Here is a 21,806-nt window from a genome sequence, read left to right as displayed (position 1 = left end):
GGCTTCCATATAGTTTGAAAACAACTCACTGAATCTTTTTTCTTTTGATAGCAGTCAATTTAGACATTAAATACAAAAAGTTCAACTTTGGCAAGAACTTGATCCTTGCTGGGGGGGCTCAGCCAGCTTCCAAGCAGCACCTAGGCACAGCCGCGCTGCAGTCTACTGAAGTGATCAACTGAGAGGCATCTTCCTGCAGGCAAGTGGGGTGATCCATTGAGAAGAAAGGTATTGGCTTGTGGAGAAGTTCCTAAAACAACTGTGCTATCATTCCCCAAAAGCATTGTACTGTGATGCAGTCCCACTAAATATGAGCAAAGGAGCCATCCATCGCGCAGCCTCTCCAAAAGTCCGCGCTATGTCCAAAGATTCACCAAAGAGCGTAATATCACTGGAACAGCATTTTGTAGCCACGTTCAATATAGTTTACGCTATAGAACCAATTTTAACAAATTAGCATATAAACCCTCCCAGGAGCTAGGGTCCAACTTAATTCCCATCAAATTTTTGTTTGTAGCTGCTTAGCAACTCTGTAAGGTCAGGAGATCAGGCCCACTCCAGCCTCATCATGAAAAATCTTTACTAGGACCTGATCCCCTGATTTCCAATCAGGAACCACTCTTTTATGCATGAAGCCTTGCAATTGATAGTAATAAAAATCAGTACGATCAATCCCATATTCATCATATAGTGCTTCGAAGGGAGTAAAAAAGGCTTGCATCATTAATTGTCCCAACACCTGCAACCCCCTTCCTGCCCAACAGGCAAAACTAGTTACATTATCCCATGGCGTACCTAGGGTATGTGGCACCCGGGGCCCATCATTTTTTGACACCCCCCCATGTAAAAAAATATTTTTTGTAATAACCATAAATGGTCATAATAGAAACAGGCACTGAAAATTTTCTTTTATTGAACCTCATATATGTAACCATTATTCCAAACATAACATAAATTATGTCTGAATTGTCATGACATCAGAAGTACATATGGAGTAGTTGCAGGTGATGCTTGGGACAGTTCTGATTGTGTTAGTTCGGTTTTATGTGTTTTTTGAATAGAAGGGTTTTTATTTCTTTTTTGAAGATTTTGTAGTTTGTGGTCAAGGTCAATAGGTTGTAGAGTTGGGGGTCGAGTGTTAGGAGGTTGTTGAACAGTTTTTTTTCTTTTGATGATTTTGGATGGAGGGTGTGTGAATGGTGCGTGAGTTCTCCTATGTCTGGTTGAGGTGGATTTAATTATTTAGCTGAAGAAATTAGTAAACCCCCCCCATTCCACACATTAATTCTCTTCCATTTTTGTTCCCATTCTAAAAAACATTGATAAGTTCCCAGAAAAAAAATACATTAAAATAAGAAGTGAGAACAAAGGCCCCTACAGATGAGAACATAACATAAGAATAGCCTAACTGGGTCAGACCAATGGTCCATCATGCTCAGTAGCCCATTCTCATGGTAACCAATCCAGGTCACTAGTACCTGGTCAAAACCCAAAGAGTAGTAACATTCCATGCTACCGATCCAGGGCAAGCAGACACTTCCCCCATGTCTTAATAACAGACTATGGACTTTTCCTCCAGGAATTTGTCCAAACCTTTCTTAAAATCAGCAACGCTATCTGCTTTTACCATAACTTCTGGCCACTTCATTTTTAAGCTTAGATCTTTCCTTCCAAACAGATACAGAAAGAATAAGGTAACTTCACAAGGACTTAGCTGTGCAGGAAATGAGAATCTCCTCATACACCCACCATATAGTGCAAAAATGTGCAAAGGTCTGGTTTTTTCTTTCGATCACTACATAGCCTAATGCCACACAAGCAGCGCTGTTACAAACATATTCTGAAGGTCAATGCTAAGGTTAACAAAGTTTCCTTCCTTGGACCATAAGGAGATACTGACAATCCACTGGAAGAGATCCCAAAACAACTACCCAGGCACAACACCCAAAGACCCACTCAGTGTGTGATCCAGTTGAGTGGAGTGGACTAACTGGGGGGTGGAAATGGGCCCGGAGTTTGCTCAGCAGAATTTCCCAGACTACCTCTTTCTCTCAACACATTGACACGCTGCCACCACCACCACCATTAGGAACACCTCACTGGGTAGGCCAGCAATGCTTATAAACTTATAAAACACATTATTATATTTTCTTATAAAGCACATATTTTAACTGAACTCTCTGACATCCTCAGCCTTGCCATTCACAAAAATAGAAGGAAGAAAAGTTCCCGTTTCCTGCTGTCTCATGTCCCCGGCCTATACAATATTTTTCTTCTGCAGACCCTTCAAAAATCTGACCAAATCCTCGTTTCACTTGCATTATAAGGTACTGAGGATGCCATCTCTCTCCAATCCCAGGTCCTAAAGTCTAAGACAGTAGCGCAAACTAGTGCTGCCTGATTCAAGAAAAAAAATAAATAAATAAATATATATATATATATATATATATATATATATATATATATATATATATTCGATTCGATTCAGCCTATTGAATTGGTTTTTCGATTCAACTTTCCTGCCCAATTGGGTGTTTGTTTGTTTGTTTTTCAAACATCCTGGTGGGTTTATTTTATAGCTTTCTCACCTCCCTTTGGCTTCTCCTAACCACACTGGCGCTGTGGTGTAAGTAAAATAAAGAAACAAAAAGGACTTTTCCTCTCTCTGTTAAATCCTAGCTCACGTTTGCGGTCTATCACCAGCTCTGGCAGGATACACATTTCAAATCTGACATATTGTAATCACAAAACAGAAAATAAAATTAGTTTTTTTTACATTTTGTTGTCTGGTTATTTTTCAAATCTTGTTGGTCCAAGACTCTGGTTGTCTTCTGATAACTTGCTTGCCAGGGTCTCCTTCCTTCCTTCTTTTTGCATGCTAACCATCCATCTGCCATCTCTGTCCTCCACGTTTCCCTTCCCTCCCCAGGATGTCTGGCATCTTTCCTTTTTTCGTCTCCTTCCACAGATCCATCTTTTCTTAACTACCCTTTCATACAGCATCTCTCCCTCCTTCCCCACCACCCCAAGGTCCACCATCTCTCCCTTTCTTTTCCCAACTACCCTCCTATCCAGTATCTCTATCCCCCCCTCCACACCATCCCTTGTGTCCAACTTCTCTCCCTTTCTGTTCCTTCCCTCTCTAAAAACCATGATCCATCATCTTTCTCCCTCTTCTCTATTTTCAGACCCATTATTTCTTCCCACCCAAAGTCCGGCATATGCGCGTCTCTGAACCACCCCATTCCCTCCGTGTATTTCTACACCAGGGCTCCCCCTCCCTGAAGGCCTGTCCCCCCCTTAAAGGTCTGCATCCCACCCCTGAAGGCCTGCTCCCCCCTTGAAGGCCTGCCCCCCCCTTGATGGCCTGCCTTCCTGTCCCCCTCCTTGAAGGCCTGCCTGCCTGATCCCCTTGAAGGTCTATCCCCCCCACCTTGAAGGCCTGCACCCCCCGAAGGCCTGTCCCCCCCTTGAAGGCCTGTCCCTCCCTTGAAGGCCTGCCTGCCTGTCCCCCCCCTTGAAGGCCTGTCCCCCCTTTGAAGGCCTGCCTGTCCCCCCTTGAAGGCCTGCCTGCCTATCACCCCCTCCCCCTTGAAGGCCTGCCTGCCTGCCTGCCCCGCCCTGAAGGCCTGATGCCCCGACCCACCCCGAAGGACCGCTCGCCCCCTGGCCTCCCCGCACCACCTACGAAGCAGCCCGCAGCGGGATCACGATGCCAGCAATCCCTGCGCTGCTTCGGCGCTGCTTCCTCCGCCGCATTCCCGCCCCTCCTCTGACATCATAGTGCACTGGGGAAGTGGGTATAGACCAGGGGTGGGCAACTCCGGTCCTCGAGGACCGGAATCCAGTCGGGTTTTCAGGATTTCCCCAATGAATATGCATTGAAAGCACTGTATGCAAATAGATCTCATGCATATTCATTGGGGAAATCCTGAAAACCTGACTGGATGCTGGCCCTCGAGGACTGGAGTTGCCCACCCCTGGTATAGACAGGCCTCTGTGGGCAGCCCTACTTTTCTTTCTCCCTCCACTATTCTTTCTGCCAGCACGTGATTTATCAGGACAAAATTTTGCAAGAAGGCTCCTTTTAAATATTTTAGCCTAGGCAACTACCTAGTTTCCCTATGGCTTAATTCTGCCCTGAATGCCAGGCTTATCATTTTTCTAGCCGATGGGAACATCCTTGCAGAGGCTTCACACATGGGGTCCAGGCACCAGATACATCTGTCAAGGCATCCAGGATTGACATTTTTCTGGCATATAATGGGCACTGCTTGAATCCACTTAATTTATTGTCTGTCATGTTCAGAAATACATATTAGATTTACTAAATCCAACTTGATTAAGACTAAGAATGTGTAAAAAATCATATTTGTTGGTTGACTTACATGGAAATACAAGTCATTAACACATCAAACTAACCTCCTCTTCTATGAAACCACGCTAGCAGTTTTTAGTGCGGGGAGCCGCGCTGAATGGCCCGCACTGCTCCCGACACTCATACAAACTCAATGAGCGTCGGAAGCAGTGCGGGCCATTCAGCGCAGCTCTCTGCAATAAAAAACGCTAGCACGGTTTCATAAAAGAGGTGGTAAATGTCTGAGGTTTAAGTAGGGCAAACCTCCTTCAAAATGCTGAGTAACGATGCTCTAATCGTTTGCACCTGATGTGATACACCTGTGTGTGATTTGAGCACTTTAAGTGGGAGGATAAGTGGGGGTGTCCTAATTTATTCCTCAGTTAGAATATATATTTTTGTGGATATCTTTTGTTTCATGAGTAAATCAAGGAAAATTTTGTTGTTTACCTGCAATTACATCACTTTCTTTTCCAGAGATAAATAAAAAAAAATTTGACATCGATATTTGGACATTTCTTAAGAAAGAACTGAATATTTTAAGGGGTTATCCTAATTTTTTCACATGGTTGTACATATCTAGATAGATAGATCTATATACTGTATACCGTATTTTTCGCTCCATAAGACCCACTTTTTTCCCCTCAAAAAAGTGGGTTGAAATAAGGGTGCGTCTTATGGAGTGAATACAGCCCCCCCGGTACCTTTTTTAAAATCCGGTGTCTGCCTCTTGTACTGGTGTCTTCTGGCAGCAGCAGAGTGGAGCACAAGGCAGGCGCGAGCTTTTTGTGCCCCTGCCTGGTCCCTCACCGCTCACTGAATGGCTGCCGTCAGTTCTCACGACTCCCATGAGAACTAATGGAAGCCATTCAGTGAGCGGCATGGGCCCAGGCAGGCACACGAAAAGCTCACGCCTGCCTTGTGCGCTGCTCTGCCGTTGCTGGAAAACATCAGGACAGGAGGCAGCCGCTGGGATTAAAAAAGGTACCGGGGGGGAGGGGGTTCCTGCCTGTCTGCCACTATGTCTGCTTGCCTGCCCTGTGCCCTGTCCTGGCCTGCCATTAGACCACCACAAGGGGGACAGGGTACACCATTTGGTTCAGAATTTTTTTCTTGGCTTTTCCTCCTCTATAGCTAGGTGCATCTTATAGAGCAAAAAATACGGTACCTGTATATTTATCTCTATATATTCCTGTATATATACACATACATGTTTCTGTACTGTATATACATATGTTTTTAGTATTTGATATGATTTGATCTGAATTTTATTAGCATCCAATTGAGTTTTTATATGTTTATTATTGATTATTCTGAATGTTTGTCTGACTTGGATTTTATTGTTTTACCTACATTTTGCCCCCCATGCAGCCTTTGGGCGAAACGTGGCCACATCAGGCACATTCTTTGTTGCTATTAAATTATTAAATGATGATATTATTGCTTCACATGTTTGTCTGGTCTGCTGTTTGTTCTGCTATTCTTACATTGCAGATCATCTGCCTCTCTTTATTCCCTGATCAAATAAAAATTGACATAATCTTGTGGCGTTTCTACTATTTGTGCATGCAATTTTATGAGCCATTTTCTGCATGTGAAATATGTTTTACATGAGGAAAAAGCTTTTTAAAATGATCTCCTTAGTGTATTAATGCTTTCTTTCTGATATTCCAAGTGGAATCCAAGTGACACTTAGAATTCTAGATAAAAATGCTACAGTGATGGATTCTGTCCACTTAAGCAGCTCATATTTCTGCTGGGCTTCTAGATACTAAAGTAGAGGAAAAGTTATTACCACATGAAAAATGTTTAGCACTCTTACTCCTAGGCACAATAATTTAGCTTAAAACATATTTCATCCCAGGAATAAAGTAGAAAATTTTGGGCAAGGAAGAGCTAAGCAAACCAGAAGCGAGACTCTGGCAGTCTAGAAATCAGGCATGAAATTAAACACAAGGAATAAAACCTAGGTTTTTGTACTATTTTGATTGCTTTTTGTTTCATAAAGAAATGCTGAAAAAAAAAGCTGCACCTGAATAAACTGTTGCTATTAAATCCCAAATCTGCCTTCCTGGGTTTTATAGTAGTTCAGTGCCAAGCATTTTGGTCATGATTCTATAAATGGTGTCTAACTCCTAAGTGCCGTTAGGCATGGTTGTCAACCATCTGCTGGATGCTCTTTACAGAATCATGCCTTTTAGCCCAGGGTTTTCTCGGCCTAAATGAGTGCACCTAAGGTATGTGCCTACCTGCGCCTAAGTCAATCTACGTCCAAATCCACCTCTAATCATGCCTACTTGCCAGTAGACGCCTTGGTTTGGACATCTACCTTGAAGTGGTAGGCACCTACCGACAAATTAACTTTTAAGGATGCTTTCAGTTATCACCGCATCAATCTAGGCACCTAACTTCCCGCACCATTTATAGAATCTGGGCCTTCATGTAGCCTATAACCACAACAGCCTTCTTTCTGAGTGAAAACATTTTGCAAATTAGTCATTGACCATCCAAAGCCTGTATCAATTTCAAGTATTCATTAGTGACTGCAGGAACAGTTATAGAAAGTCATTCATGGTAGTGTTAATAGTTTTCCCTCCTATACAGAATCCTAAGATATTCAACTACCACTTTCAATAGATCGCCTCAAGAGTGTGACACTGCATGGTGAATCAGAACATTATACAGCAATGGAAATGAGAGAATGCAGAATTTAGAAGTAATTCTACTTTTCTTACTTTTTAATAGACAGTGGAGTCTTGTCAGCATTTTCAACTAAGGGCGCCTTTTACTGAGCTGCGATAGCGGTTTTAGCGCATGCTGAATTGCCGCGCCCGCTAGACCTTAACGCCAGCATTGAGCGTTAAGTTCTAGCCATGTAGCGCAGGTTTAGCGTGCGCTAAAATCCTGAGTGCGCTAAAAATGCTATCGCAGCTTAGTAAAAGGAGCCCTAAGTATATCAGTTAAACAGAAAGCATGGCTTAAAATCCTGGCAATCTGATCAGGTAGAAGAAAGAGAATTAATTGCTTAAAATGCCCTGGTATACAAACTTTAAGAAGAATTGTCACTCATTCAAGATTATAAGCTCGAGGAGGGGAGAGGTGGGGGGTGTAGCAGAAACCATACTCATATTCAAATACTTTTCAATCTCATATGTTCACACAATAATTAAATATAGAAACCCAGAAAGATTTTGGGGAAAATTCTATAAATGGCATCTAAAAAGATAGGCTGCTATAATATAGTTGCTTATCTCTTATCACTCACACCTATTATAGAATTGTGCTTAACTTAAAACATAGGTACCTGTAATATAGACCAAGGTTTTAAAGGCCTACATTATAGGTGCCTAAGCCCTTTAAAGAATCGTGTCTAGCGGCGTTTAAGCCCTTCTCTGCCCCTAAACATGACTAAGTTAGCCACCTAAGTTTTGTAGAATCACCCCTAAGAAGATAGGCACCTATCACACAATTATGAACTTGTTAAAGTTCATAATTGAAGCAAATTTACTAATTAAGCCCTCCCCTTTATGAAGCTACATTAGGGTTTTTTATTGCAGGTCATGGCAGGTCCCTCTCCAAAAAGTAGTCCACCTGGACCTCCCAAACCCATTTGGACCTCCCTAAGCCAACCCCCCACTGGACACTCCCAAGCACACCCGGATCCCCCTACCTTATTAAGATGGCCAGCCGGAGGTATCTTTCCTGCCTCCAGCTGGCTGGTCTGCTTTCACTAGAATGGTGGGCTTGCCCCTTCCTGGTGCATTGTGGGATGCAGTGGGGAGGGGCCTAAGGGACCTGGGTCCACTGGAAACTTAGTTCTCTCTTGCAGTGCATTCTGGGATGCACTGGGTGTGGCCTAAGATTCCAAATAGCCAGATCCCTTAGGCCATTCCCATGAGGGTTTGGATGGGCTTTGTGGAGTCCGAGTGGGCTACTTTTCGGGGTGGGGGATTCCGGCAGGAGGGACTTGGCATCCCTCTGGCCGACGATCTTTGGGGGTGGGGTTCCGGCAGGAGGGATTAGCGGGGGTTCCAGCAGGAGGAACTGGGCATCCCTCCTGCCGACGATCATTGTGTGTGTATGTGGGGGGTGAGGTCCAGCAGCAGGGACTGGGCATCCCTCCTGCCGGCGATCTTTGCAGGGATGGGGGAAGGTTTACAGGGGGAGTGGGGGGCTCCGATAGGAGAAACTGAACATTTCTCCTACCAGTAGTCTTCGCAGGGGGGGGGGGGGGCGCAGGCGGATGGAACAAGTTGCCACACCTGCTAAACATATTGTGACAGGAAGATCCCTTGCTTGAAATGTAGGTCAGCGGGAATTGGATCAAGGTTGTAATCAAGATTGGATCAAGATGTAATTTGACACAGTTCCTCATAGGAGGCTCTTGAATAAACTTGATGGGCAGAATTTAGGACCCAAAGTGGTGAACTGGATTAGAAACTGGTTGATGGCTAGAAGCCAGAGGGTGGTGGTTAATAGAATTCACTCGGAGGAAAGGTGAGTAGTGGAGTGCCATAAGGATCTGTGTTGAATCTGACTCTATTCAATATATTTGAGTGCAATATTGCTGAAGGGTTAGAAAATAAGGTTTGCCTTTTTGTGGATGATACCAAGAAGGTAGTGGAAAACATGAAAAAGGATCTGCAAAAGTGAGAAGAGTGATCCAATGTTTGGAAACTAAAATTCAATGAGACGAAGTGCAGAGTGATGCACTTGGGGAGTAGAAATACGAGGGAACCATATGTGCTGAGAGGTGAGAAGCTAATATGCATGGATGGGGAGAGGGACCTTGGGGTGATAGTGTCTGAGGATCTGAAGGCAATGAAACAGTGCAACAAAACAGTGGCTGTAGCCAGAAGGATACTGGACTGTATAGAAAGAGGCATAACTAGTAGAAGAAAGGAGGTCTTGATGCCCCTGTATGGGTCATTGGCGACAACTCACCTGGAATAATATGTTCAGTTCTGGAGGCCGTATCTCGCTAAGGATGTAAAAAGACTTGAAGATGTCCAGAGACAAGTGATGAAAATGATATGGGGCTTGCACCAAAAGACGTACAAGAAGAGATTGAAAGACTTTAATATGTATACTCTAGAGCAGGGGTGCCCAACATGTTGATCACGATCGACAGGTTGCTCGCTCAGGCGACCCCAGTCGATCGCAGAGCGGGTTCCCTTCTTCCCTTCTCTTTTTTCCCCTCCTGACTAGCCTGCTCCTGAATTCTGCTGCTGCCTCCGCTGCTCAACATTAAAAAAAAAAAAAACGGCTTGGAGAATTTATGCTCCGGGGGCTAACGTGTGCTTGTACCGGCTTCCCTTCTCTTCCCTCTAAAACTGGAAGTTATGTCCGGGGGGGGGGGGAGAGAAGGGAAGCCGGCACGCACATGTTAGAGCCCCATTCGTGGGCTAAAGCGGGAGACAGGTCAGTGAAGCTTGCGATTTGCTCTTCTTGCTGCCAGGTCCTGCCTACTTTCTGTTTCCTCAAAGGCAGAACCGGCAGCATTTCTCCCAATAGGTCGATCTTGGGCCGATCAGCCTTCCTCTCCCTGACGTCAATTCTGCCGTCGGAGAGGAAGTTCTGGTCAGCGGAACTTCCTCTCAGATGGCAAAATTGATGTTGGGGAGAGGAATGCTGGTGGGCCTGAAGCAAGGAGAGTTTGGCCGGCGGTGGGCGACTTTGGGGGCCTGTTATCCGATGGCAGCGGCAGTGGCAGTGGCTTGGGGGAGGGCAGGGAGGGAGAAAGAGGGCAGGCAGGGAGACAGAAGGAAAGAAGAGAAACAGAAAAAAAGAAAGGGGGCATGAAGAGAGAAAGAAAGAGAGGGCAGGGAGAGAAGAAGAAAATGTTGGGGGTGGGGGATGAGGTCAGGAGGAGAGGAAGCATACAGGCTAAAAGAAGGGAAGAAAGATTGGATGCACAGTCAGAAGAAGAAAGTGCAACCAGAGACTCATGAAATCACCAGACAAGGTAGGAAAAACGATTTTATTTTAAATTTAGTGATCAAAATGTGTCTGAATTTATATCTGCTCTCTATATTTTACAATATGGTCCCCTTTTACTAAACCGCAATATAGGTTTTTAGCGCAGGGAGCCTATGAGCGTCGAGAGCAGCGCTGGGCATTCAGCGCAGCTCCCTGCGCTAAAAACTGCTATTGTGGTTTACTAAAAAGGGAGGGGGTGGGTATTTGTCTATTTTTGTATGGTTGTTACTGAGGTGACAGTGCATAGAGTCATCTGCTTTGACCTCTTTGAAAAAACCCCGGAATAGGAATGATAATTAACAATTCTATGCGTACAGTGTGCGTTGTGTTTTTTTAAAATTTTATTGTTGGTAGATCATTTTGACTTGGTCATTTTAAAAGTAGCTCGCAAGCCCAAAAAGTGTGGGCACCCCTGCTCTAGAGGAAAGGAGGGACAAAGAAGATATGATACAGACATTTAAGTACTTGAAAGGTATTAATATAGAAACAAATATTTTCCAGAGAAAGGAAAATGGTAAAAGTAGAGGGCATGAATTGAGGTTGTGGGGTGGCAGACTTCAGGAGTAATGTTAGGAAATTATTTTTCATGGATAGGGTAGTGGATGCCTGGAATGCTCTCCCAAGGAAGGTAGTAGAGATGAAAACAGTGGTGGAATTCAAAAAAGCATGGGATGAACACAGAGGATCTCTAATTAGAAAATAAATGATATACAAATAATAACAAATTATTACTTATAATGATTGGAGTTGCCATTCCACAAATTAAGTATAATTGGAAAAATTGGAGTAGATTAAATTATAATTTCTGGTGGAATTCCTTATGTAATGTTTATAAAATGGAAAGATTTATTGCAATACAGCGCAGTTTTTCAGGAAATTTCAGGATGTGTGGGAGCCATTTACTATTGTACCGATTAGATGACATTTTATTTTATTTTTTCCCTTAAATTCACAAGTTTGATTGTGAGGGGGGAGGGGAGAGTAAATTTATTGTTACATATTGTATAAGGTATTGATTATATGATAAGAAAGGGTGGGAGATAAGAGCATATTATTTGTACCATGATTATTAAGTGTTATATTTATTGTTAATTTGTTTGGATATATTGTTACACTTATTGTAAATTTGAAAATAAATAAAGAATTAAAAGAAAAAAGAAGAAAATAAATGGTATAAAACAAATTAAGGCCAGTACTGGGTGAACCGTATGTGGTGATTTGGTTTAGGATGAGCTGTGGAGGGCTTTGATAGAAGCTCCAGTGACAGAATAGTTAGGATAGGTTGGAGTAGGCTTCAATGGCAAATCCAGCAGTGGGAACCTAAAGATAGTACTGGGTGGATTTTCATGGTCTATTGCCCAGAAATATTAAAGAAAAGACAATTTAAACATGAATGTATAATGAGTGTAAATGTTGGGCAGACTGGATGGATCATTCAGGTCTTTATCTGCTGTCATTTACTATGTTACTATATAAGGAAGAACTCATGGTTGAAAAGCTTTTCTTGATCAAAAACTAAACTCAAAAAGTAAAGTTGTTTAAGATGAAAAAGGCCGAGTTCTACCTTAGAATTTATTTCCTTAATGGGATTTATAAATCAATTACTTCCCCAACTCTAAGTGGCATAACAAAACTGCATATCTACCGTATATTCATTGAGATTATCCCCAAAGAACAAAGACAAGTTTGGCAGAATTTCAGTATCTGAGACAGAAACTTTAAGAACAGGCCTGACAATGGCTTTTTTCAACTTTCAGGGAAGCACATCCAAAGTTAATGAACAATTAATAACAGATGTTGATGACTGAACAAGGTCTTTGCTGAAATCCTATGATGGTGTGCGGCTAAACATCTCATCTTGGAAAAGCCTGGGTCGATTAAGCATTGAAGCCGTGTTTTAAAACTGGTCTTCCTGGAGCTTACTACCTCACACTGAGCATACACTTCACGAATTATTATTATTATTTATGTGATAGTACACTATTGTGGTTATAGTGATGAGATATATACTTTATTCTTCCCATATTGGCATATTCAGCAGTTATTAGGATTTTTTTCACTACTGAAATCCTAGACCATACAGGGCAAGAATCCAATATTGACACTTGGTTATGATAATTTAAGACAGATTCAATTTTTTTGGCTATTAAAGGATCAAATATGACTCCGTTTAGTAGCTGGCTGAATATCAAATAATTGCCACAATGACTTTCTATTTTCAGCTCCACATTTTGTCTTAATAATTCTACCTTTCATCTAAAACATCATTGGCAAACTCTTAAGCACTAAAAGGAAATGCATCTTTATTTCTATGGCATTATTATTTGGCTTTGCAATGCTTTCATCATGTGAAGTGTCTTAGATTTATCTCTCTTTAGAGATCTCTGCTTCATTGCAAGCTTTTTATTAGCTTTCTATACTGCTATCTGGGATGATGTATATGCATCCTTGCATTATCACTTAGGTAAATGCAGTGGAAGTCCAAAAAACTGGACGTCGGATATCCAGACCATCTGAGAATCTGGCACTAAAATTGCAGAATTCAGGCCCTCAGAAAATCTGTACTCTCCAACCCAAACCTTTTCTTGCAAATGTAGGTACATCTCTCTCTTTCTCTGGCTGCCTTCCCTCATCCAGCATCTTTCTCATTTCTTTCCTCCTACTTACCCTCATTTTGCTTCTGTCCTCCTCTTCCGAAATGCAGTTGTAAAGACGTTGACATGGGAACATGTACTTATGTGCACTGCTCCTAGATCTTCCAGTCCCACTGCCTTCAATGCAGGAAGTCTACATCATAGGGGTTGGGACCAGCAAACCTAGCAGTGGTGTGCGCAGTAACAATAAAATGTCATTGTCTTTACAGTTGTGTTTAGAAACTGAGGACAGCAGCAAAAAGAGGGTAAGTGGAAACAGAGAGAGGTGAAGGAAGCCTGAGAGACATAGAGGAAGATGCTGGATGGGGTGGGAAGAGAGAGATGAGGTGATGCTGGATGGGGGGGAAGAGAGATAGATGGGTTGATACTGGATTGGAGGTGGGGGGGGGTACACAAATGGGGTGAATTTTAAAAGTACTACCTGAGAATCCAGATAAATTCAAAATTCCAGACTGCCTCAATTCCCAAGCAGTCCGGATATTTGGTCTTATACTGTATTTTGTCCTATCTCATACTTACTGGAGTACCTAACCTGCCTTCCCAGAAGCTGCAATTTGGGATAATACCATTGGACTGATTTCTCTGAAACAAACCACCCCTTGTTAATCAAATGAATGCCCTCCACAGACAGAATGGATAGAGATTTTAGGTCTTTAAATTTATTGGAAATGGAGAATTTGATAAATTTCCCAATACACATTAAGGGGATATAAACTGGATTTATTGTTGCTACTCAAAACCATGGAGGAGAAATGCCTGATAAGTAATATTGAAATGGAGTCGGTGATATAGTAGGATGATGTTTTGATGTGATTTTTTTGGATTGCAGCAGCATTTGTGATACAAGAGTTTGACTGGCTTTGTTTTTTATCTCCCCCACCCCCCCGATTTTCTACTTTGCTTGTAAGATCTAAAGACTGTTAGATTACTTGATCTAAAGGTTGGTGTACATATATGTGCAAGAATGCACACACATGTACTGTTTTTAAACTTTCAATTTATTTTTTCATCTTAGTTTTATTATTTTATTGTTTTTTTTTTTTTTTAGTAGTAAGCATGCAAGGTCCTTTGTGAAAGTTTGACGCTATCACGTGTTTCTTAAGCTTTCTGTTGTCTTTGTAAAATTTTATATTTTATGTTGCTTGTCCTATCCTAATCTTATATGCGTATCTCAAATATTTACATTGTATATTATGTGGTTTATTAAAAATTGTTTATAGATTTTATGTGAACTATACCATGACAGAGGCTTATGTGCTGAAACTTGGCTAAGCTGGGTTTCTTTTTTTTGGACTATTAATAAAAGTTTTGGCCTGTTTAATCTGAAGTTTTCTGTTACTTTGCTCTTTTTCCACTACTGGGCATAAGTCACAGTGGAGGTCCAGAAGGAGCAGGAACAGCCTTCTTTCTATGACCACATCTACATGATGTGACCCTATTTGTGGTCTCAACTCACAGTCTGGAAACCACTGGGGCAGTGTGTTTCAACTAAACTGACTGGATCTAATAAACTGTGCTCGATATTTATACCTTGTGCTCCAAAACAAGTCCTAACAAAATGAATATTTAGTTCTATAAATTTTTTATATGCAGCAGGAATTTCCTAGGTAATTTTAACTTATATATTGGTAACGCTACATTTGTTTAATGCCTCTCACTTTCAGAGCAGGTCAGCAATGGTTAGGAACATGAGCAGAAAACTCGAGAGGGGGGGCAGGTAAACGATCTTGGAGGGATGTATCCGGCCCTTGGGCCATAGTTTGAGGACCCCCTAATATACAGTAGATGCTATACAATAGATTCACCATGTGAAGATGCTCAGCAAAAGTATTCTCTCCCCCTAAGAGACAGTTTTCTGCTCAATTTTTTGTTGTTTCCCTTTGATCCCCAGTGTTTCTATGGACGTTTCTATGCTGCATAAACTGGAACTACTTCTCTCATTTAAATGCATCAAATCATTATTATTATTATTATTATTTTTTGAGGAGGGGTTATTTCTCTGGAAGCCTCAGCTCGATCTTGCCCATTTTTGATTTCATGTGGGTTTTTTTACTATTGAGTTTCCCTCATACCAAGCTCTCCTTCTTCTCTTTCTCCGAGTACTGCAGGGAGCTGCTACCTTTTGATTCCAACGTTGGTCCTGTACAGATGATGTCAGTGGGACTGGGAGATGGTCCAGGAAAATGCCCACAAGCACAGCAAAAAGCACACACAGTAATAATACAGTAAAGAAAGAATTCCATAAAGAATGTTCTGCATGCTTTTCTCACTTGTTTATAACTCACAGCAATAAAGTGGCTAGGGCTCTTCAGCTTGGAGAAGAGATGGCTCAGGGGTGATATGACAGAGGTCTATAAAATACTGAGTGAAGTAGAAAGGGTAAATGTGAATCGCTTGTTTACACTTTCCAAAAATACTAGGACTAGGGGGTATGCAATGAAGCTACTAAATAGTAGATTTAAAACAAACCAGAGAAAATATTTCTTCACACAATGTGTAATTAAACTCTGGAATTCGTTGCCGGAGAATGTGGTGAAATCAGCTTAGCAGGGTTTAAAAAAGGTATGGGTAATTTCCTAAAAGAGAAGTCCATAGTTCATTATTGAGATGGGGAAATCCATAAAATCTGTTTTACTCCTTGGGATCTAGCTAGGTACTTGGGACTTGGGTTGGCCAGTTGGAAACAGGGTACTGGGCTTGATGGACCTTCAGTTGGTTCCAGTATGGCAATTCTTATTTTCTTATTAAAGTATTTAGCTAGTTCTAATACAGTGATAGATAAAAATCTGCAAAGAATTAATATTTCATGAAAAGGGATTATCATATGAAGCTGAAGAAAGAGAACATTACAAGGATAGTGAAAAAATACTTTTTCATAGAGAAGGCAGAAGATACTTGGAACAGTTTTCCAGCAGAGGTTGCAGGAGTCAAAATGGTAGTAGAGTTCCAATAGCCATGGGATAGGCAAAAAAAGACCATGGAATGAATAAGACCCATGGAAGCACAGCAGACAGATGCAAACTGGGTACAGCAAATGATCATTTCCTATGCCTAATCCAAATCCCCTTTGCTATTTAGGCCAATTATTTTTCTGTCCTACTCCTATCCCACTGATTTATTACCATTCGTTATGTATTGAAATAGTATTATCACAACAATTCTCATTTTTCTATTTTCTTATTAAAATCACAGATCATGTTATCTCAAATAATTTATGCTTCTGTTCTTTGGACTTTCTCAACAATCTCCACATTCTTTTTTAAAACATGGGACACAAAACTTAAATAAAGATTTTAATTATAGTAACTTAGTAGATGACGGCAGATAAAGACCCGAATGGTCTATGCTGTCTGCCCAACCTGATTCAATTTAAATTTTTTAAAATGTTTTCTTCTTAGCTATTTCTGGGCAAGAATCCAAAGCTCTACCCAGTACTGTGCTTGGGTTCCTACTGCTGAAATCTCCGTTAAAACCTACTCCAGCCCATCTACACCCTCCCAGCCATTGAAGCCCTCTCAAGCCCATCCTCCACCAAATGGCCATATACAGACACAGACCGTGCAAGTCTACCCAGTTCAATTTTTAATATTATTTTCTAGTTCAATTTTTAATATTATTTTCTGATTCTAGATCCTCTGTGTTCATCCCACGCTTCTTTGAACTGAAGTGGGAGAAATACCTCTCATCATTTCATCTCTCTTCAGTCAGGCTGAGAATCCCTCTAATAAAGAGTGCTTCCAGAATTTCAGATCAAATTTTACATAGAAATAAAGGATAACAAGTTATTTTAAAAAAACCAAGGTGATGCCTTTCTAATGGACTGTCATGAAATGATGTTAGATCAATACGAAAGTTCCATCTTATCTGATGTGACTTTTTTTTTGTTAAGCTTTAGTTTTTCATGTTCAAGTGGAATAACACTTCAGTTTGTCATTCTAAGGATAAGAAACATAAAAGTAATTGCTTATCAGTATATTCATGGTATCAGTAATGGGCATGTGAGTCATTCCAATGGAAAGCCAGGTGATTTTTCTGTATTAACAAAAGTACAGTACATAAATGCACTAGGTTTTACTGACACATATCACTGCCGCAAAAATATCACAGCATACTGTGATGTTCAGAAGCCATTAGTCTGAAGATGAATATAAATTTCAAACCTCACCTGTCATGATCTGAGGAAGGAAGTTTTAATCTTTTGAAAACAAGTAAAAAAAACAACAACCAATAACCTAGTAAAACAGTCCAGCAAAGCAATCACAGTACTTACACTTTTTCCTGCAATATCTGCTCTTGAAGTCAGCTGAAATGAATGATTTTAATAAAAGTACCTACTATGGTAATACTTACACCCTCTTCTATTAAACCGCGATAGCAGTTTGTAGCGCAGAGAGCCGCGCTGAATGGCCCGCGCTGCTCCCAACGCTCATAGGAACTCTATGAGCGTCGGGAGCAGTGCAGGCCATTTAGCAAGGCTCACCGCGCTAAAAACTGCTATCGCAGTTTCGTAGAAGAGGGTATTAGTGTTAACATGTGCTAGCTACCATCATGGCCCATTTTATTCCTAGGGACACTGAAAACTATAACTCACACAGTGATGCTTGTTAGCATGAACTAAGTATTAGTAGAATTTACCCAAGATTATAAGAGACCTTAGGGGCCCCTTTTCCTAAACCAAGGTAAATTTTAGTTATTGTGGCTAAATGTGAGATTTTTACCCCATGGTAGCTGCAAATGTACCATAGCACCTATTGGGGGCATTCTTGGCATTTTCTGCTGCAGGTTGTATATTAACATTTACATTTACAAGGAAACACTTATCAAGTTTATTTTGTAACTAGTGTTAAAGCCCGTTACATTAACGGGTGCTAGAAAGCAGTCCCCTTTCCCTCTCCCCCTCCCTAACTGTCTCTCTGTGGGCCCCTAGTCTAAGTGAGTCAGTCAGACGGCGGGAAGGGATGAGAGGGTCAGACCGCGAAGGAAGGGTCAACGGGGGTTCAGGTGCTTCGAAGAGGGGTGCGAGGGGGGATTGCCGACAAAGAAATTACTTACTGTGAGTGAGGGGGAGCCGGCAAGACCGCAGGGACCATTTTATGCGCGCAGGGTTCTAGAGTAGATGTCTGTCTGTCTGTCTGTTTTTGTTTTTTTTTATTTGTCTCTCTCTCCTTGGATGCTGTCATTCTTTCTGTCTGTGTCTTTTCCTGGCCCCCTGTCTATCTATTTCTAACTCTATCCTCTTCCCTCAATCCTGCATGCTGCTCCCCATGTCCTTCACACTTCCATTCAGTGTCTGTCTCCCTCTCTCTACCCCTTCCATCTACTGTTCACCCTCTGTCTTGTCCCTTCCATTCACTGCCCTCTCTTCTCTTTCCATCCAGTGTCCGCCCTCTCTCTCTCTGTTCCATATGGCCTCTCTCCATCTCCTCCTTCCTTTTCCCTTGGTCTGGCATACCTTCCTCCTTCCCTCCATGCCCTGCCATCTCTTCTTCCCTCCAAGCCATTATCTCCCCCTCTGCTCCCTTTCCTCCTTGAACTACTTCATCGGGCAGCAGCAGCATTCACAATTCATTGCTGTTGCTGGCTTCAGGTCTTTCTCTCTGGCGGGTCCTGTCTTCATAAAAACAGGAAGTAGGCAGGACCGGCCAGAGAGGAAGGCCTGAAGCCCCAAGAGCAGCGAATTGTAAACGCTGCTGCTGCCTGAAGCACCGGAGGCAGACGGTTCTCTCCACTCCCAGCCCAACCCCCGCTGACTCTGCGACCCTCCCAGCGAGATGACTTTTAATAACAAACCTCCCTCCAGCGTTGGCAGCCGCAGCACGTTAAACAGGCTGCTTCCCGGCTTTCTTCTGCCATTGAGTCTCTCTGTCACGTCATTGATGATGTCATCAGTGACGCGGCAGAGGGACTCAACAGCAGGAGAAAGCCGAGAAGCAGCCTGTTTAACGTGCTGCGGCGGCCAACGCTGGAGGGAGGTTTGTACCGATATGTGCAGAAGCGATATGTACCTCGCCCTCCTGCATCCCTCCGGCGCATCCTCCCACGATCCTGAGTCGGCCACAGCGCTCGAGTCTGTTTCTCGCGCTTTGTCTGGCCGCCGCATACGCACTCTGGCCACGGACCTACAGATCACGGAACAGGGATCACAGATCACGCAGGTCTGAGTGCGCATGCGCGGCTAGCGTTTTATTATATAGGATTTATATACCACCTATCAATGGAGATTGTCTAAGCGGTTTTACGTTCAGGTATTCAAGCATTTTCCCTATCTGACCCAGTGTGCTCACAGTCTACCTGATGTACCTGGGGAAACGATGGATTGGGTGACTTGCCCAGGGTCGCAAGGGGCAGTGCTGGGCTTGAACCCACAGCCTCAGGTTGCTGAGGCTGCAGCTCTAATCACTAGGCCACTCCTCCCTGCACCCTTGCCATGCTTCATAACACAAAAGGCATTTAGGACTACATTTCCCCCTCCCCATTCACGGTTTCCGCACTCGCGATTTCACATAATCATGATTTTTTTGGGGGGAGGGGGAAAAAACCCCACCATATTTTTGCCTTCCCCCGGCATCCTGGCCTTACCTGGTGGTCTAGCGGGCTTTCGGGGCAGGAGCGATCTTTCTACGCTCCTGCCCCATGTAGATCGCCAATAGGAAATGGCTGCCGTGAGCTCCCGCCGTTGGGGTGTGTGTGGGGGTGCAACCCCCACATTGTAGAGAAAATGGAACTTTTTCCGATTTTTTTTCAGGAAAAGTTCCATTTTCTCTATAATGTGGGGGGTTGCACCCCCCACACCCCCCCAACGGCAGCGTGAAAACTATGCATTAAAAATGGGGTGTGTGGGAGGGAACCTCCCCCAATGGCAGCGCGAACATTATGCATTAAAGTGGGGGGGTTCCCCCCCACACCGCCGGGAAGGGGCGGGCCCGCTTCATTTCGACGAGGCGTGCCTGCCGGCTCAAGACGTGCAAGACCCTTCTAAGAACAGGTTTGGTGGAGTGGAGGTTTGGGGGGGGTTAGCGCCGGGGGGGGTGCGTCTTCGGGCAGGAGGGATTGGGCACCCTCCTGCCAGCTATTGATATTGTCGGGGGGGGGGAGGGGGGATCGGTAATGTCAGGGGGGGCGGTCGGTAGTGTCGGGGGGAGGGGGGATCGGTAATGTCAGGGGGGGCGTCTCCGGGCGAGGGTTTGGGCACCCTCCTGGTCAGGGGGCCGCGGCCCACTATACTTATTGCGGCAGAGAGATCCCTTGCCGCGATAAGTGTAGCGGGCTGTTTCTAATCTAACCCGTTTCTCTAACCCGCGTCTGTAACATGGACGCCGGTTACAGAATCGGGGTTTAGTTTAGGCCGATTCTAAATAGGACGCCTCTCCCGGGCGTCCTATTCAGAATCAGGGCCTAGGTGTCTTGCGGGCCTCGCCTTCAATATAGGCGGCCTGCCTGGGGAGCATTTTTTTAAAAAAACGTGCATCCCGATTGGCTGATTAGACAGCTGTAGGACGCCTATAGCTGCCTAAAATCGGGACGCACTTTTAGAGAATCAGGCCCTAATTGTCTTCATTAAGATTGATGCATATTGGTCATAATTATTCTAAGGTTATTTATTATAAGATTCAGATAGTATTGAATGAATAAGTTTAATATGAATGAATTACAGGTTTTATATATTGTATTAATTGAAGACAACATTGCTTAACCAGAATGCAAGAATTTAAGTATTAGTAGTAGTTTATTAGTAATGTAATATTGTAATATTGATGCAATATTGGAGCTCTTTATAAATGTTTTTTGGCGGCTTTCAATGGCGCGCTTCTTTCTTGCGCTGAATTGTCAGCGCGCTGGTGTCTGGCGCGCGATTATCCCGTCACCTTCTATAATGGCAATTATATACACAATTGCCAATATAGGATCTGTTTTCAGCGCACAGCATCCCAGCACCTAACTTTGGGTGATATACACAGAATTACTTCCTATGTGCTTAACTTGGTTTAGTAAAAGGGCCCTCATATAGATCACCTGAGGGTATCAATGAAATCTGAAATGGTAACATCATAATACCAATGCCACACTCCATAGTTTCCCACATTAATGGCAACAATAAACTTGAATGCTATAAATAAAAAAAAAGGATACTCTTCACTGTTTCGAATGTCAACCACCAGGAGTTTTGGCTTGCTGGACTTGGTTTTCTTTGTGGGGGTCTTGTAATGTCCGGATCCTGTCAGCTCACACAGATCAATGAGATCTTCTGCTGAAATCCTAGGAGACACTTCAGATTTCAGATCAATCAATCTGATGGGTTCTCGAGCCTGGAAAGAAGATAGGGAAGACAGAGAACAAATATAAATAAACAGTTAAATGGAAATAACAACAAAAAAATTAGATGCTAAAATAAAATCATACACAGTACAGTGAGGCTGGGGCTGGAAATAACCCTGTGGCTTGGCAACAGCATTGCAGGAGATTCAAAAGGACCAGACAAGTTGTGTGGCATATTTAGGCACCAGGAAAGGTTTTCAAGGTTTGCTTATGAAGGACTTCAGCCAAAATGGTAATTCATCTGCTGCAGATAATAATGAAAGATAAGCAAGTATATGGAAGAAGGGCGAGCCAGAAGAAGAGATTATGTGAGTGATTCAAATGTTATTTGATTTTATCAAACTGGTTATCCTGGTCTCTGTCAACTCTCAACATGTATTATTCTAATACTCAATTATGTAAAATAACTATTAAGAAAGAAAATGATGGGCTATTTCTTATTCACTGATTTTATTTTTTGGCTCCACAGTTTCCTCTTACTTCTCTGGACTGTTCAGTTA

General features: G+C 42.8%; 1 protein-coding gene across 6 annotated transcripts in view; it reads right to left on the bottom strand.

Annotated features, from left to right (window-relative positions):
• The window catches only part of TBCK (TBC1 domain containing kinase), a 433,115-nt gene that overhangs the window by 61,917 nt on the left and 349,392 nt on the right, over positions 1 to 21,806 (bottom strand). For all 6 annotated transcript variants that reach the window (XR_004540453.1, XM_033956547.1, XM_033956522.1 and 3 more), the window contains exon 24: positions 21,121 to 21,296. Coding sequence is in view for 5 of the 6 variants with exons in the window: in XM_033956547.1 (XP_033812438.1) it covers positions 21,121 to 21,296 (176 nt within the window). In the remaining variant the exon portion in view is untranslated. The remainder of the gene's footprint in view (positions 1 to 21,120; positions 21,297 to 21,806) is intronic.

The sequence above is a fragment of the Geotrypetes seraphini genome, chromosome 1 (genome assembly GCF_902459505.1).
Source record: "Geotrypetes seraphini chromosome 1, aGeoSer1.1, whole genome shotgun sequence".
Taxonomy (NCBI): domain Eukaryota; kingdom Metazoa; phylum Chordata; class Amphibia; order Gymnophiona; family Dermophiidae; genus Geotrypetes; species Geotrypetes seraphini.
The sequence above is the reverse complement of the archived record's forward strand: the minus strand, read 5'-3'. Positions and strand labels throughout refer to the sequence as shown.